The sequence below is a fragment of the Dipodomys merriami genome, unplaced genomic scaffold, assembly GCF_024711535.1.
Source record: "Dipodomys merriami isolate MVZ:Mamm:240054 unplaced genomic scaffold, mDipMer1.0.p SCAF_22, whole genome shotgun sequence".
Classification (NCBI taxonomy): domain Eukaryota; kingdom Metazoa; phylum Chordata; class Mammalia; order Rodentia; family Heteromyidae; genus Dipodomys; species Dipodomys merriami.
In genome coordinates, this window is record NW_027203604.1 from 19,808,583 (window position 1) to 19,826,712 (window position 18,130).

Here is an 18,130-nt window from a genome sequence, read left to right on the forward strand (position 1 = left end):
CTTCCAAGTAGCTAGGATTTGTGTGTGTGTGTGTGTGTGTGTGTGTGTGTGTGTGTGTGTGTGTGTGTGTGTCTGTCTGTCTGTCTGTCTGTCTGTCTGTCTGTCTGTGTATCTGTCTGTCTGTCTGTGTGTGTGTGTCTGTCTGTGTGTGTGTGTGTTCCTTCCCATCTTAATCTTTAATTTGGGGCCTGGTTTCCAGGGTCAGGGTGACAGGCACTTCCTGTCCAGTGGCCTCTGGGCCGTTCCTGGCATGTGTGTGCCAGTGGGGAGGGGTGCAGAGAGAAGCACATGGAATCAAGGAAGACAGATGCCAAAGGGGGGTGAGTTCCTTGTGAGACACCTATGGCAGAATCTTCCAGAAAGGATTTGAAACATAGAGCTTTCCCTTATCTCAGGGTATTATGCTTTTTTTTTTTTTTTTTTTTTTTTGGTCGGTCATGGGTGTTGAACTCTGGGCTTGGCCGCTGTCCCTGAGGTCTTCAGCTCAAGGCTAGCGCTCTACCACTAGAGCTACAGTGTCACTTCCAGTTTTCTGGTTTTATTGGAGATAAGAGATTCATAGACTTTCCTGCCCGGGCTGGCTTTGATCCGTGATCCTCAGATCTCAGCCTCCTGAGTAGCTAGGATTACAGGCGTGAGCCACTGGCACCCGGCTCATGCTTTTTCTTCTCGTGCTTTGTAAGAGCTCTTTAGTGGTCTGCATCTACAAGCTCCCTTCTGGGTTACTCCACCTGTGGGTCAGAAATCCTCAGGGGTGGGGATGGGGCTGCATCTCCTGAGCATATCAGTTCCCAGGCCACCCTGCGTGGCAGCATCTGTTTAGGGTTGTAGGTGTGTCATGTGGAGAAGATTCCAGGCATCCAGGGGTGTGCATGGCTTCTGTACAAACCTGCACTGTGTTTCACAAAGAACCTGGATGTCAGTGTGGGAGGGACAGGGACGCAGAGACCCTGCTGACACCGAGCTCTGGCTCTTCCCCTGCACCCTGCACTCTGACTCAGCTGTCTGTGGCCTTGGGCGCAACCGGCCTGCTCTAGTGTGGCCTGGCTTCCAGCCCCGCACCACAGCCTCTGCATCCCTGTGAACCATAGAGCCCTGGTGGGTGACCTGGGCGGGACTAGCCCGGCTTCTTGGAGTCTGTAAAAGGCCTGTTTGGTAGGGTGGACTTGGGTCCCCTTCCTAGAAGCCTATCCCCTTCTAGGTGGCCAGCCTGGCTGGGGCTGGGGCTGGGGCTGGGGCTGGGGCTGGGGCTGGGGCTGGCTTCTCTGCAGTGAAAACTTAGCTCTCCTCACTTGCTAGCTCAGGGCCTCTGAGCATTTTAAACAGTGAAGGCTTTGCTTTTCTGCTTGCCTACTGAGTCACAAATTTTTGTGTGTGTGTGTGTGTGTGTGTGTGTGTGTATGTGTACAAGCGCATATGTGCATGCACATGTGCCAGTACTGGGGCTTGAATTCAGGGCCTAAATGCTGCCCCTGAGCTTTTCCACTCAAGGCTGATTCTCTACCACTTGAGCCACAGTTCCACTTCCAGCTTTTGAGTGGTTAGTTGGAGATGAGTCTCACCTATTTTCCTGCCCAGGCTGGTTTTGAACCACAATCCTCAGATCTCATCCTCTTGAATAGCTAGGATTCCAGGCGTGAGATGCTGGTGCTCGGCTGTGTAAATTTCATAGGCCATATGTATGTCATAAATATTTCCATTTTCCATGCCACTGGCTCTGCAGTGTTTTACAGAAGAAAGGAAAAAAAGCATGTCTGTATAATGAAGACCCTTAGACACCATGAGCTGTGGGTGCCACATTGGGTCCTGCCTCTGCCTCTGTCCTGCGCCATGTTCGTGGTGTCTGCAAGAAGATGGGCCCATCTTTGATAATTAATTAGTCCTCTGAGCTGCTCTGTGATGCTGGTAAAATATTAGCAAGCTGTCTGTGCTGATGATTCAGCTAAGACACAGGGAGTCATTCCCCTTTTCCCTCACTGCTAACTTGGCGTAAGCTAACCGTGCACAAATGGCAGACAAACATTCAGACAGCAAAGGAGACCAGGAAGGCGCATGCTCGAGGTCTGGTTCTAAGTCTAGTGGGCTCTCCTGATGTGATCTGCTCATTTGTGGCCTGTCTACACACACTGGTCCTCGTGGTGACTGTCCTGCTGCTGAGCTGTTCATTTGTGACGAGGTTTTAAAACTCCATATTCCCTCAGAGCCACAACCTGGTCATCTGTTGACAGGAAACATGGATATTCATTATGGCATAAAGTCAGTGTTTCAAGTCTCCCCCACCCCTAGACATGAACTCAAATGTGTTGCTTTAGCTCTTTCTCATCATTTTAAAGAAAGTCATAAATAGCAAATTTTTTTTTTTTTTTGGTTCCAGTCATGGGGCCTGAACTCTGGGCCTCAGTGCTGTCCCTCAGCTCTTCAGCTCAAGGCTAGCGCTCTACCACTTGAGCCACAGCCACTTCTGGCTTTTTCTTTTTGCTTACGTGGTGCTGAGGAATCGAACCCAGGGCCTCATGCATGCAAGGCAAGCGCTCTACCACTGAGCCATCTTCCAAATAGCAAATATTTTTAGCACTTTTGTTGGTGGTGGTGGTGGTGGTCGTGGGGCCTGAACTCTGGGCGTGGGCACTGTCCCTCAGCTCTTCAGCTCAAGGCGAGCGCTCTACCACTGGAGCCACAGCACCACTTCCCCAAATAGCAAATATTTTTAAACAATGATGGTCACACATGGTGATGCATTCCTGTAATCCCAGGTAGAGAACTTGGGTATGAAGTTCATCATCTGAGGCTTGCCTGGGCCAAAGCACGAGATCCTGTCTAAAATATGGATTAAAAAAGCAAAGGAACCTGGGAGGTGGTTGAGCGAGAGGTCCCAAGTTTCATCCCTAGTGTCCAACCTTCACCCCAAAACCTTAACAGTAAGAATTACATCATATGTGCCGTGGTAGCATGTTTTCCCCAAACCCTCCGTGATACTTGACATCTACCACAAAGCTGTAAAACCGTGGGGTAACCCCTAGGTCTCCTCCCGACGCTGCAGCACTGGCAGTGCCAGGGGGTGAGGAAATGTGTGCCAGAGAGCAGGGCGCCTGGCTGTGCCATTGCCACGCACCTGCCGCATGCTCGCCAGGTGGGCTGTGGTGCCTGCAGAGCCGCTTAGGGGCTGTGGGCAGATGAAGAGCTGTGGGCTCATTACACCTCTCCCTTGATGCCCATCCTTAGTTCACAAAAGGATGTGTTTTTATGTGAGATAAAGAAGTGAAAAGGAGCCCTAATTCCTCTCACATAGACCTTTCTGCTCTTTCTGTGGAGGTGGTGGGTTTAAACAGATGTGTGCATGTGTATTCTTCTGCGTGCTTGGGTTGGCAGGTTTTTGATGTGTCCAGATTTGGGGGGATACTTGTGTCAACTTGTGGAACATCCCTAAACCAAAAAGAAAAATAAGAAATTTGAAATGTGCTCAATGGGGCTGGGAAGGTGCCTCCGTGGTAGAGCGCTTGCCTTGCATGTCTGAGGCCCTGGGTTCGATTCCTCAGCACCACATAAGCAAAAAAAAAAGAGAAAAAAGCCGGAAGTGGTGCTGTGGCTCAAGTGGTAGAGCACTAGTCTTGAGCTGAAGAGCTGAGGGACAGCGCCCAGGCCCAGAGTTCAGGCCCCATGACCGGACCGAAAAAAAACAAAAAAAAAGAAAGAAATTTGAAATGTGCTCAAAAAGTTTTGGATTGTTGGGTTGGAGGTGTGTGTATTTATTCACATTTTCAACATTAGGGTGACATGGTTTAGGCTTGTGCTTTGTCACTTTCCTGTGGTCCCTCCTGTCCCAGGCTGGATCATCTGCCTCTTAAACACATTGCCACCCCTTGTGCTGCCTCCCGCAGCCCTGACCCCGTGGCTTGGCTGGCGGCCCACCCACTGCTTGGGTGAAAGTCAGAAGCTGCTCGCATGTCCCCTAGCCCACAGTGGCTAGAGGAAGGGAAGCCACGAGGTGCTGGCCACTGTGTGTTTTTAAACACTCCACGTCCTGTCCCTTTACTGCAGCTCTCCCATACGTGACACCTGCGTGGGGTCCATATTGTTTTCATTTTTCACCACCTTGCACACGTGTGCATGCTTCTCTGCATGCAGTGTGTATCAGCCCTGGCCATCCTCACAGGAAGTTCTGGAAGGAGAGAACGGAGGGGAGGGGGGAAGCTGCAGACCTGAGGTCAGGGGTCAGTGATGTGCTGGGTATGTCTGGCCAGAGAAGAGGCCCTGCTTCCTGTCTGGATTGAGAGTGCCTACAGGGCCTGTTCCCTGTCCAGCATGGATCCCTGTGGTGAGGCCCTGATGGGTCAGTGTGGCAGCCAGCCTGAGAAATGCACCATCAGCCATCAGCCCTCAGCCCTTTGACGTCTGCTGGACCCTCCACCTGAACCCTGGCGGGTAGCACCTCCATCTCACTTGGGGCATGTGGCAGACGTCTCCAGGGCTTCCATGAACTTGAACACATGTCTGACACCTGCTTCTTCTCCACCAGTGTCACCTAAGTTCTGAAATCAAGCTAGAGGTCAGACCTGAGCATCTGGGCAGAAAGGGCCCAGCCGAGTAGCTCTCAGTGGCCATAGGCCTCCTGTCCCTCCCCCACCTCTGGCCCCCTGGCCACCAAGCATGGAAGGAGGACGTCACACACAGCTTTGGACAGGGCAGGGCCAAGTGGGTGTGGTGGGCAACCAAGGCTACGGGCAGGACAGGACCTGTCCCACCTGCACCCAGGTGCTCAGAAGACCCGGGCCTGGACATCCTGATGGTCAGCCCTGCTGGACTCCAAGACTAAGTTCCTCAGAGCAGCCCTTTCTCAATAGTTGATTCTCTCTCTCTCTCTCTCTCTCTCTCTCTCTCTCTCTCTCTCTCTCTCTCTCTCTCGTGTGTGTCTGTACACGTGTGCACGTGTGCATATGCGTGCATGTACATGTGTGTCACTACATCAACACTGTTGGACAGAAGAACAAACCTTCATTCAGCATCAATGTAAGGATATTATCACACATCACAGAGCTTGTAGAAGCTTCTGTTGTACACTTGTGAGGAAATGCATGGAAAAGACACATAACGGGTATTTTGGACCTCATGAATTGGACAGCGCCTTGAGGGCTGGCTGCCGTGGGCCCCAGGCCACCCTTCCCCACGTGGCCTCTGTGCATCGGTCTCTGCCCTCCTCCCTGGCCACCTCCTCACCCTCAGCACTGGTGCTGGGTGCAGCATGCGTGTCGCTGGACACTGAAGGCGCCTAGGCATGTGGGGATCCCCGGCCTGGCAGCCCTCAGCAGCCGTGCCACGCCAGAGCCCAGAATCCTCCATGCCCACACCCCATGGCCCTCCCTGGTGGAATTCCACCACCGTGCCGCTCAAGGCACATCTATCAGTGGGAGACTCTCTGCCAGGACGCACAACATGTTTTCAATGGAGCAAAGAAATTTAAATGGGAAGAAATTATAGCATGGGCGAATTTATCCCTTTCAAGATAATCTTATTTAATAACCAAAAAAACCTCACAAAGATGTGCATTTTATCCAGCTACAAAGGCAGCATGGCAGGGTCTATACTGCGGTAATTACATGTTTGGGGTTTCGTTCCTTCTTTAAACTTGATTTCTATTATTTCAGAAAATCAGCCAGTGCCGAAAAGACCATTCATTTATTCTATTGCTGGGTGGCCCTTCCCCTGTGAAAATAGGTCAAGAACAGTAATCTAAATTGACGGCTGATAAATAATTAAAGCTAATGGAATTTTCTCAAATCTGTGAACTAAAATCTTTGAGAAATTGCCGGGACATACTGTCTGCTGTTGTGCAGAGAGAGATTTTTTATTTAACAGTCAAGTTTAAATGCCATTTTAAAACCTCCCTTTGCCGTGACAGAGACGAGATTTTGTGCTCATCTGTAAAAGCCGTGGCAAGCCAGATGCCGACCATAGCCTCAGTGATGAGATGGGAAGCGAAGGTTCCAGAGTCTTGGAACAAAGGGGAATCTCGCTTGCCATCAAACTGTGTTTTTTAAGTTGAGCTGTGCAATCAAGGTAGCACACAATATATTGTTATTGCTTAAACACGCCATTCGTGGCCTGAGCTCTTGTGTTCTTTAGTAAGAGAGACATGTGGCTATCTGAAAGCAACAAGCGTGGAACCACGACCCTTCCACGCAGCAGGTATGGTGGTGCACACCTGTAATCCCAGCACTGAGGAGGTTGAGGCCAAGGATGACAGTACCAGTTTGAGACCCCAGTTCCTCTTTAAAGAAGCAGTAGCTTTGTTAAGCTGCTATGCCTAACATATGTCTAATCTGATGTTGTGTGTACTGTTTATTTTCTTATGTTTATAAATGAACTTAACTTCTGAAAATAAACTTTTTCTTTCTTTTTAAAATTTTACCTTAAAAAGCACATTGTTCTGTTCAGATTTCAGTGGGAATTTTTTCACTGGAATTCCTCTCCCCTAGCGTGTGAATGATCTGGAACCGAGTGCCTCCATCTTGTATTTCTAGAGCTGCAGCATTCCAGAATTCTATGGATGACTTTCCTGCTTGGGCTGGCCTTGAACCACAATCCTGAGTAGCTAGGATGACAGATGTGAGCCACCGGTTACAAGCTACAAGAAGTGTGTTGAGATGCAGGCTTGCAGTTTTCAGGCATGACTGAGTGTGTGTCAGTTCTGGTTTGGGTCTTGCTTTTAAATCATCCTGGTTTTCTGTAGTAGCTCTTCCCCCTCCCCCCCTCAAAAAATGGCTTGATAGTGCTTTGCTGTTTTCTCTCCACTGTAAAGGTGGCTCAGATTGGCAGTCTGAGAATAACTCGAGGAAGTGTCTCTGTAAACACACCTTATTATTTGCTTTGAACTTAGGGGAAAGGTTGAAGTGAGCTATTTTGGCTTTTGCCAACAGACATCTGACATTAACAATCCCAAGATCATCATGATGGAGGTCTTAAAATGCTCGTGTCTTTATGGATAGTACAGGACTAAACACAACAGAATTCAGCCTGAGAACCTGTAATCAAGCACCTTGCCCTACATGATTGTTTCCATTTTAAATATGTGGCAATTACTAAATCAATCATTCATTCCAATGAGCAGTTGGTGCGTGCGTGCGTGTGTGTGTGCGCGCGTGTGTGTGTGTGTGTGTGTGTACTGGGATATGAACTCAGAGCCTTGTGATTGCTAGGCAAGTGCTCTGCCCTGTGAGCCACACCTAGGACTTTTTGATTTTCAGGTAGAATCTTGGACTTTTGCTTGAGTGTTTTTCTGTTTTGTTTTGTTTTTGCCAGTCCCAGGGCAGTCCCTTTTGCTCAAGGCTAGCACTCTACCACTTGAGCCACAGTGCCACTTCTGTGTATGTGGTACTGAGGAATCAAACCCAGCACTTCGTTAGTGCTAGGCAAGCACTCCACCACTAAGCCACATTCCCAGCCCCTGAGGTTTGTTCTTGAGATAAAGTCTTGCTAACCCTGTGTGGCTGACTTTTAATTGTCCTCCTGTCTCCTGCCCCGTGAGTAACTGGGATGGCAGGTGTGAACCACCATGCCCAGCCTCTGCCTCTCGTGTGGTTTGGGAAAGCCTGACCTAGGCTCACTTCATTTGCGATCGTGTAGCAGAGGGCTTAGTACTGGGCCACAGAACCAGAAGGACAGAATCCGAGGTGCCTAGGCCTGTCCTTGGGGCACTGCTCGGAAAACTTGGCAAACCAAGGGCAGAATTGAATACTCTGGATCCTTCTCCTTAGTGTGGTTCCAAACCGGATAATATCTGTGGCAGTAGACTTGCAAAAGGGATTTTTCCAACTGCCAAGAGTAAAATTAGAACGCTTGGCTTTTAGCTGGTGCCTTGAAGTGCCTATGTGTCAGTTTGTGTTCGACGTGTGAAGATAGAGTGGGTTTTTTTTCCTCCAACTGTCTTTAAATATGCGCGTGTGTGCGCGTGTGTGTGCACACACACATGGCGTTGGCTTTAGCACGGAAAAGGGCGCTGCGGTGGGGCTGTGGGAGCCCACGCATGCTCCGATAAATGGTTTCAAAGAACAGCGAGGGCTTGGGAGAGCAATGGAGCTCTCCAGGCCCCGGAACACACGCTCCCTGCCGCACCCCTCACACCTGCTGTGCATGGCCGGGCCTGGCTGGGCGCACAGGGTTGGATGAGGGGGGAATCTTGGGTTGTGGTCTCAGACCTCAGCACCCCAGCTTGTCCCCCACTTTTCCTTCACTTGCAGTGGTCCCAACTCAGGGTCTTCCGCCTCTCTGCCCCCCATCCCGTGACCCTGCCCAACTACACCCTCTCCTCTCTGAACCTGAGCCCTATGGAGCCCTAGGGTGCACTCCCATGATGCCCCTGTGGTGTGGCCTTGGAGAGTGGGCAGGGTGGCTCACCTCGGTGGGACAGGCCAGGTCCAACCCCGCCATGCTCCCTGTGCCACAGTGCCACCTCAGTGGATGGATTGCTGTGCACCCAATTGTGCACAGCAGCCTGGCGGCCCACATGAGCAACCATTCCTTCCTCACACCAGCAAGACAAGGGTTCCTTGAGGGCACCAGGGAGCTCGTGGTCCCCACCCCCACTGCTGCCTCCATCCTTCTGTGTTCTGAGGCCTGTGGAACCTCCCTGGCCCCAGGCCCAGGCTGTGGCTGGATGTCACTCACTACCTGGCTCAGGGACAGCAGGAGGGCCTGCACGCACATCAGCAGGCTGGCCATGATTGGGGTGGACCTGGGTCAGCTTGGGGGTGGAGAGAAGTGGCTCCCTCCTGCCCCTCCTCCTGGCACAGCAGGGAGTCTCCCGTGCTGTACCGTATCCCCGGTCCCTCCTCGGATGGGTTTGCATCCTGCAAGGGCTGGCTTCAGCCTGCAATCCTCTGACCTGTGCTCCTTATGTAGCTGGGATCACAGGTACGAACTGCCACACCCCACTGGTCTGTGGAGATGAGGTCTCACATTATTCCAGTTGGCCTGGAACCTAAGTCCTCCCAATCTCTTCTACCTAAGTAGCTGGGACTACAGGTGTGAGCCACCTGTGCCAGGCCTCATAGCACATTCTAACCAGGCCTCGGTAGAAGCTAGTGTGTGTAATTTGTATAATTGGCATGGTGTATGGTTTTAAGGGTGAAGGTCAGTAGGGGGTCCAGGATGGTGGTGGGGTGATTCTCAGCATGAGACCATTGTAGGGAAAACCCTAATGGATGTTTTCCTTCTCTTTATTCTTTCTTTGGCTACCCCGGCCTGGCCTGACCTGACCACTCACCTCACTGCAGGATTTGCGCAAGCAGGTAGCACCGCTGCTGAAGAGCTTCCAAGGAGAGGTAAGCTGGGCCCCCCGGGGTTACATTAAACAGATGTCCTGGCCACCGTAGTGCCGGGAGGAGCCTTCCGGCTGCACATGCGGACTGTGCCGTCCAGTGGACAGACACTGCTCAGGCTGCAGCCCAGAGCCCTCAGCCTCTCCGGGCACCGCCATGCCCAGCCGGCCCGCAGGAGCAGGCCTCGAGACCCTGATGCTTCGTGAGGAGCGGCGTGACTCCTGGGCTGAGGCTGAGCTCACAGGAGTGAACCTGGGTTGCACAGGCAAACGCTTTTCAGTGGAACTTTCCAGAGGGCCCTCGGCAGATGAACAGTGGGCAGGGTGGCCCCCGACAGGGAGAGGAGGAGGTGTCCCGTGGGCTAGCATGGTGCTCAGCACGATGGCGGGGGCCCAGTGGTGACACCCATTCCCTCCTGGCCCTGTGTGGGCATTGGAAGATTTTGGAACGCTAGCATCAGGGTGGTCGGCAACGGAGCCGGCAGAGCGAGGGCAGCTGCCCTGCGCTGCTGCTTTTGGAAGAGTCCAAGCCTTGGGTCATCACTGTCCCATCATCTGGTGGCTGGTGGCTTTGGCGCTGGAGTTGCCAGATGTGAACAGTCAGAAACACATCTGAGTTTCCTGGTGCCCGACCCAAAGGCTGTTGTTGAAAAGGGTCAGAGATTAGCTTGAACGAAGGTTTATTAGGTCCCTGCTAATGGCCACGTCCACGTGAGGGATGGAACGTGGTGTCCTGAGGCGCCATGGGGCAGGCTGCGACTCCCCGGCTCCCACCTATACCTCGTGGTAAGGACCCCTCACATCTCCTTCGGCAAACTTACCCGCACAGCACAACTTTAGTACCTGCTGGGCTCAGAGTGCACTCAGTCTTCAGACACCTGCTACTCTGTATCGTCTGAACGTTGTCTTCCCAAATTGCTATATTAAGTGAATACTACTTGCTATGAAATCAGGATTTTAGCCAGGTTCTGGTCAGATTCAGGATGCTAAGATCCAGGGGATCAAAGTTCAAAGCTAGCTCAGGCAGAAAAGTTGGAAGGACTCCTTCAGTTAACCAGCAAGAAAACACAAAGCAGGACAGGAGAAATGGCTCAAGGGGTAGAGCACCAACCTAGCTAGCAAGAGAGAGGAGAAAGAAAGCAGGCTTTTTGCGGAAGTCCTATTGTTTGGGAGGAGGAACTTAAAGGCAGAGGTAACTATTTGAGTCTGGTCAAGGTGAGGGTAGTTTTCCTTCAACTAGACCAGAGGCCAATGCCTGCCTGGGGCAGGGCCACAAGGCTGCTGGCTTAGCCAGGGACTCGTACTTGTTCTCTTGGTGGCTTCTGCTCCTCAGCTCTGTTCCAGTTCCTTCCAAGGCCTTGGGTTCCTTCTGCAGAAATATGTTGTTACTGAAATATCTCTGAATTTATCCCTCCCCTCCACTCCCCTTCCCTTTCTGTTCTTCCCTTTCCTTCCCCTTCCTTTTCTCTTTCTTCTTCTCCTCCTCTCCTGGTGCCCTGTTCTCCAGCTGGGATCCACCCTCAGAATCTCATACAGGCTAGGCAAAAACTTCCCAAGACTCCATCTTAACCAATAAAAGCTGGGTGTGGTGGTGCATGCTTGTCATCCCAGCTTTGTAGAAAGCATAAATATGAATGTTACACTCCAGGCCCATGTGGATAGACCTTATTTTTAAAAAATCATAACTAAAGCAAAAAGGGCTGGGGTGTGACTCAAGTAGTAGAGTACCTGCCTAGCCAAGCACAAGGCCCTGGGTTCAAACCCCTGTACCACCAAAACAAAGGCATCTCATAGTCCAACAATGCCTTAAGCAACCCTTTGAGTAAATCTCTGGCAGTCTCTCCCTTTTCTCTTGGAAGGCTGAGGGGGGCTGGGTACCAGAACAAGGGTGCCCCAGTATCCTCGGGGGTAATCAGAGCACTCACATTAGAGGCAATGAGAGACAGAATCTTGAGGCCAGCAGCTGCTTAGAAAGCCACCACAGTGGAGGTCAGAACAGCAATGGGTGAATCACAAGTGCAGGAGGATAAATGAATGAGAAAGAAAAGGCCCAGGAGATGCACATACGCAGTTGGGGCTTTTTGTTTTTTTTGGTGCTGGTGACTAGGGTTTGAACTCAGGTCTAGAGCTTGCTAGGAAAGCACTCCGCCACTTGAGCTACATGCCCAGTTGCTTTTCTATGAGTTTCTTTTCAGCTATGAGTTCTACATTTTTGCCCCAGATGGCCTTAGCTCACAATTATCCTACCCTTCACCTCCCAAGTAGCTAGGATTGTTGGAATGCGCCACCACATCCACCTCAGTTTTGAGATAGTCTCACTAGCTTTTTTCTCGCTTGCCTCAAACTGCTATGAGATTCAAGTGAGCCACATACCCAACCGGACTTGTTTTGCTTTTTGTTGTTTTATGTTCATTTGTTTGTTAGTAGGGATTTGGGGAGGGGGAGAATCTCTTACTTTGGTAGTGAGGATTGAACCCATGGCCTCACCCTGGCCAGGCCAGCACTCCCCTCGGAACCACGCCCCTCTGCCCTCAGCGCTGGCACACCTACCTGACAAACCACTTTACTCATCAGGGAAGATCGACATTGAGTTACTAACACCTTAGCTGCAGCAGAGATTAACAAGATAACAAGAAAGGATTATAAACAGCTTTATTCTCATTCACTTTAAAACTTAGACAAAGTGTCCTAAGTTTTTAGAATCCCATCCCTGCCCCCAACTGCTTGAAGAAGCTGCAGAAAACATGAAGTCTCATGGCCACTACAGCAGTGCTCCTGCAGGTCCGGAGTTCTCTGGGAGAGATCTGTCCATCCTTCACAGAACACGGAGTCCTCATCTTTGCAAACTCCTGGAGAAGATAGAGAAAGAAAGAACAATTCCTAACTGATTTTATGAGGCCGATGTAACCTCGATGCCAACAGCAGATGTGAACAGCACAAAGAGGGAAATAAAAGTCACTGTTATTTATGAATAGATGTGCAGGCACCCTTAAAAAGGGCTGGGCGAATCCACCAAGCTTGGGGTGGCCCCAGAGTCCTGCTTGAGTTCACATAGAGCTCATGCCATGCATGGAGGAGAGGAGGATTGACAGTTCACTAGTGTTAGGAAAAGAATCTGATTAAATCCAGTCATAATAAAATGGCACCGGCACACTGGGAGCCAAGGGAGCCTCTTTCCCGTGGGGAAAGGTGTTTATTAAACCCCACATCAATCGTCAGCCCTATTGGTGTTAACTAGGAACAAGACAAGAATTCCCCGTGTTGCTTATTTTATTTAACTGGAAGTCTTAGCTGGCAGTGATAGCAGGGAGAAAAAGAAATAAAGCAGAAGCATTATAAAACTTGTCATTTTTCAAGTGAGCTTCAATAATATAACATGGTTGCCAGATACAAAATCAATATACAGGAGTAATTATATGTCTCTATATCAGCAGTAAACCAAAAGCATAATTTAAACCGAAAACAACAAAAAAAGAACAATACTACTGAAGGGCTGGTCCTAGTGGCACACATCTGTAATCCCAGCTCATCAGGAGGCAGAGATGGGTGGATCACCATCCCAGGGCAGCAGCCTGAGCAAAAGTTAGCAAAACTCTGTCTCAGAAACCAGCAGAGTGTGGTGTGGTACTCAGTGGGGGAGGAGGAGAGAGGAGGATCCTGGCCCAAGGCTGACCCAGACAAAAACATGAGGCCCTCTCGGAAAAACAGAGTAAAAGCCAAAGGCATGGGGATTGCCTAGCAGACATGAGTTCAATCCCAGTGCCACCAAAACAACAACAACAACAATAATAATACAAAAGGTGCTATTGGAGGTAGCAACCATAACAAAAAAGAATAGCTAGAAATGAACGTGCATTACTCCAGGACTTCCGGGAGAAACAAGACATTGTCATGCAAGCTTCTCAGATCTCCACGGAACCTGCCCCACATTTAGGGAGAAATCCTGCTGTTCACTTCCACAGTGCCATGGTCACAGTGGTGCCAGACTGACCCCACCAGGGCTTTCTAGATGGAACTTGGAAAGCTGCTCCCAGAACCGCAGGGTCCCAAGAGCACGCAGGAGCAGAGGGCCAGCCCCCATGATGTATGCATGCAAGAGGCAGGGAGTAGCCACAGTGTTTGGGGGTACACACAGTCAGACCACAGGGAGAAGAGCAGGATAAACAGGACATGGATTGGATGCATTGCAAAGTCAAGGAATGTTCTCAGCGGCCTGTGTTTGGGGGTTTGTTCTTTATTCTCTGTGTAGGAGTTTCTTTGGCTTCCTGCCAGTGGTGAGGCCCCCCCCCCCGCCCAGCCATCTTTCCTCCATGCATTTGCTCAGGAGCTGTGGGTCCCCTTGCCAAGGCTCACCAGGGTCTGCGGCTTCCTGCACACCCATGTTACCTGCATTGCCTGACTTTGGCCAGCCTTGTCCAGATGTCCAGGGCTGGGGGAGATGGAAGCATCATCTTCATTAGAGGAAGGCCACCCAAGCCCCAAAGGCCATGATGGCAGCTCTGCGCCCCAGACCTGGTCCTCACCCTGGCTTACTCCAAGGCAGCTTGCCATGCATGAAGCCATCACCATGTCATGGCCTCACATGGCCTTCTCCTCTGTCTGTGTGTCTGTGTGTCTTTGTGTTTGTGTATGTGTCTATGTTTGCCCACATGTGTTCACATGGTTACTGAGGCTTGAACTCAGGGCCTGGGTGCTATCCTTTAGCTTTTTCACTCAAAGCTATCGCTCTACTACTTGAGTCACAGCTCAACCTGTGGCTTTTTGGTGGAGATAAGAGTCTTACCAAGGCGGCATTGGTGGCTTACGCCTGTAATCCTAGCTACTCAGGAGGCTGAGATCTGAGGATGGGGTTCAAAACCATTCCGGGCAGGAAAGACCGTGAGACTCTTATCTCCAATATACCATTCAGAAAACTGAAAGTGGCACTGTGGCTCAAGTGGTAGAGCCCTTGCCTTGAACTGAAGAGCTGAGGGACAGCATTCAGGCCCAGAGTTTAAGCCCCATGACTGACCAAAAGAAAGAGTCTTACCAACTTTCCTGCCCAGGCAGCTTTTGAACTGCAGTTTTCACTGAGATCCCAGCCTCCTGAGCAGCTAGGGTTACAGGCGTGAGCCTCAGGGCCTGGCTGCTCCTCTGTCTGTGATGGGGCAGTGTAGGAGCAGGTAGAAACACGGCTTGTTTGGGTGTCGTGGGCTTCATGGCAGAGGGCGTGGCTTCCTCAGAGGCCATTCCAGGAGGCCTGAGTACAAAGTTGGGGGAGGGAGGAGAGGCGCAGGGAATGAGTGCTGAGCTGAGGAACAAGATCACCGGCAGCAGGGCTGGCACCAGCTCCTGGGCTGTCTGCTGGCCGGAGCTCCAGCCGCACAGGGGCAGCGAGGCCCTCGCGTGCATCGAGGCCAGGCCAGATAATGCAGGCCCTGCTCAGGGTCAGACAGATCACCCTGTCAGTGACAGGGACTGAGAGCTCCCACGGCATCCCTCAGCCAATCGCCTGAGCTGTGACACATGCTAGTGATCACATCCAAAGGCCACTTCTAAATAAAACCAGGGTGTCTGGGAGGTTTATTCCAAATAGCATTTCATGGGGAGTCGCAGATGTGGCCGGTGGGGGAAGGGAGGAGGCGAGGGGGGTGCCGGGTCTCCTGGTTGCATCCTTTACCTTTCTGGATGCCCTTCAGGCCCTCCCCCTCCCTCCTCCTCCTCCCATCATTCTCCCCCTCCTGCCCCTCCTCCTCCTGCCCCTCCTCTTCCTCTTCCTGACTGACTTCGGCCCGTCTGGAAAGTGAGGGGCCCTTAGATTTGAATCAGCCAAATAGAAATGTGGATCTATTCAAGGGTAGCTGTGGAGAGCCCACCTCCCCTGTACCCCACTTCTGCTTCGTCCCCACCCTTTTTCAAGGCCAGCCCAATGCCTGTCATTGGTGCCTAAGGGCGGGTGGCTGTCTGCTCCATGGCCCCAGGGGCTGCATTGTCACTTGTCTTGACTCTGAGTCTGGAGACCTGTGCTCAGGGTTTACAATTGGGGGACAGCTTACCGTGCCCTGGACATGGCATTGTGCATCCGAGACCTAGAGCTGAGAGCTGCGCGCATGCACATGTGATCTTTAGGCCCCATGTACCTGCGCTAGGCAGGGCCTACCCTGGCTCATGGGTGGTGTGGCATGGCATGGCGTGGTATGGAGGAGGTTGGGGTAGACCCCTGCTGCTCTGTCACCTGCCTTTTCCAAGAAACAAAGCTCCCAGCCTTTGTGGCTCCAAGATGGTGACTGCAGGCCTGGACTGACCTTGGAAGCTGGACTTGCCTGTCCACCATGCTTCACAAACTGCAGGAAGCACTGGGTCAGGGCCCCTCTGTGCCAGACCGCTCTACAAGAACAGTTCAGGGACAACGCTGTTCCTTTGGCTTGAGGTGCTCGGGATTTAGTACTCCCCCCCACCAACCCCCCTGCCCTCATCCCTACGTGGACTCTGAGCATCATACTTGGTAGATGCTGGAGAAGCACTCATTAATTGAGCCATGCCACTAGTCCTTTTAGTTTTGTTTAAAAATAGGGCCTGGAGCCTTTGCCCAGTCTGACCTCAAACTCTTGATCCTTCTGCCTGTGTCTCTAGAGCTGGGACTAAAGTTTGAAGCCTATCTCCAGCCTTCAAGTCCGGGGCTTCCAGTCAGAGGAATGTGTTCATGTCACCTGAACATCTCTTCCTGCCCCCCACCCCCCACCCCAGCCTCCACCTCCAGTGCTGCCCTCTTGTGCCTGCCCAGCTGTGAAGACCACTGAAGATCCCCACTGCCTCGTTCTGTGGTTCCCACCCTCCTCAGCCTGTTTCCAAGCTTTTCCCTCCCCCAGCTTGAGTGAGGTGAAGCTGAGAGACAGAAGTTGTATTTCCTGCACGTGGCATGACATTCTGCTGCACGCATACTATGAGAGAGTCCCTCTGGTCAGGTTGCATGTGCGTGGTGATAGCGTGTAGGTGTGTGCAGGTGGGACATTGTTGGTGGCTGTCACCACCATGCTCATGGTCTGGGAGCCCCAAAGCATACCCAGCATTCCTAATGAACTTTGTACCCCGACCAACAACTTCCTGTGCTGGCACCCACCACCCTGCTCCATTTCTCGACAGTCAGCCTTTGCAGTCAGCAGTGTTTGTGTCCTGCACTGGGCTTTCAGGGAGCGTGGCCATGTGGGTATCTTCTCCTGACCCTGCAACCTGGACAACTGATCTCTGGACCTTTCCCACCAGTGGGATTAGTGGATCGGTAATGCCTGATTGGGATATGGGATGGGACCCCTGATGGCCGCTCTGTGTCAACGCCCAGCTCTGCACACCCTGCCATCACTTGCTGCCTTTCCATGTGCTGAAGTGTGTCTTGTGGCTCTGTGTTTCTCTTTGATGGTAGCTGTGCTGGGTGCTCATGGGCACAGTGGCCATGTACTCTCTTCTTTTAGAGCACATCTGTTTAACTCCTTGGCCCAATTTTCAGTCTGATTGTTTTCTTGACACTGAGTTGTTGAGTTTCTAGACAGCACATCTGTGCGCACCTTGTGCCACCCTGCCTCTCAATCACCTTTGCCTTCTCAAGGCCAGCGCTTAAGGGTTTCTTATCCTCTGCCTTGTCTGGCTACTAAGTACCTACTGAGTGTTGTCTGTAGCTCTACACTATGTTCTAAAACCCACAAGCAAAAAAGAAAAAAAAATAGGAACCTGTTCAGCAGGGCATGGTAGTTCATGCCTGTAATCCCAGACAGACATTTAGGAGGCAGAAGGAGGAGGATTGAGGTGCCGGGGCAGCCTAGGCAAGTGATTAAGATCCTGTCTCAGAAAACAAGTCAGATGTGATGGCTAATTCCTAGAGTCCCAACTACTCAGAAGCAGAGATAAGAGGATCCATGTTCAAGGCCAGCCCAGGCAAAGTTAGGAAGATCAGCAAATGTTTACCAAAAAAAAAAAAAAAAAGCACAGAAATGTACAAAAGAAAATGTACTCACTACCTGACTGATGTAATCCTTCTGTACATAACCTTTATAATAACAGTAAAGTAAATTAAAAAAAAAAAACACAAGAGTTAGGGTGGGGGGAGGGGGTGGTGTCTGCCTAGTATATGTGAGATCCCCTAAAAGAGCGCATTCTCTGACCTGGATATCAGTGCCCACCTGTGAAGTTGGGGTCCTGTCTCCCTAATGGGTAGGCGGGCAGACAGACCAGCCACTGGGCTCTGGACTAGCTGCAGCAGCAGGGCCTGGTAGGCCTGGCAGAGCCCTGGGTGGTGCCAGTGGTGGCCATGGTGGTCCCAGTGGGGATGGGGTTAGCTTCGGTGATCAGGGAGGGAGAGCTGGGGGCTGGCTGGTGCGGGGGCTGGCTGCAGGTTGGCGGGGTTGATGTCTCAATTAGGGGCGCGGCAGGAGCAGTGCGGCACGCAGGCCAGCTCTGTAATTGGAAGCACATTTTCTCCCCCAAAGCTGCAGCTGGCTTGGTTCTGCTCATGCAGAAAAGGATATAACCTTGCATAACATCGGAAATGAACGGTTGAGAGAGAAGCCAAATTCAATTTCAGTCAGATACGTCGAGGCCCAGCCGGTGATCTATGGGAGCCGGGGCAGTGGCGGCGCGTGTGGAAAGGCGCGCACTCAGCAGTCCATTCATCACGCCGGCCGCCCGGCACTGCCGCCCTGCCTGCGCGGGCCCGCCGCGCTCACGCGCTCCTCTTCGGGCCTGGACATCAGCCAAGCCCTCCAGAAGTTAACCTCTTAAAGACCCGGAGCTGCTTTCTGTTGAATAAATGTAATTTTGTGGTCAGAAATAAATGCTCCTGTGATG

General features: G+C 51.6%; 1 protein-coding gene across 10 annotated transcripts in view; it reads left to right on the forward strand.

The window, feature by feature from the left end:
• The window catches only part of Cux1 (cut like homeobox 1), a 257,137-nt gene that overhangs the window by 114,927 nt on the left and 124,080 nt on the right, over nucleotides 1–18,130 (forward strand). For all 10 annotated transcript variants that reach the window (XM_070033571.1, XM_070033572.1, XM_070033573.1 and 7 more), the window contains exon 3: nucleotides 9,270–9,317. In XM_070033571.1, coding sequence (XP_069889672.1) covers nucleotides 9,270–9,317 — 48 coding nt within the window. The remainder of the gene's footprint in view (nucleotides 1–9,269; nucleotides 9,318–18,130) is intronic.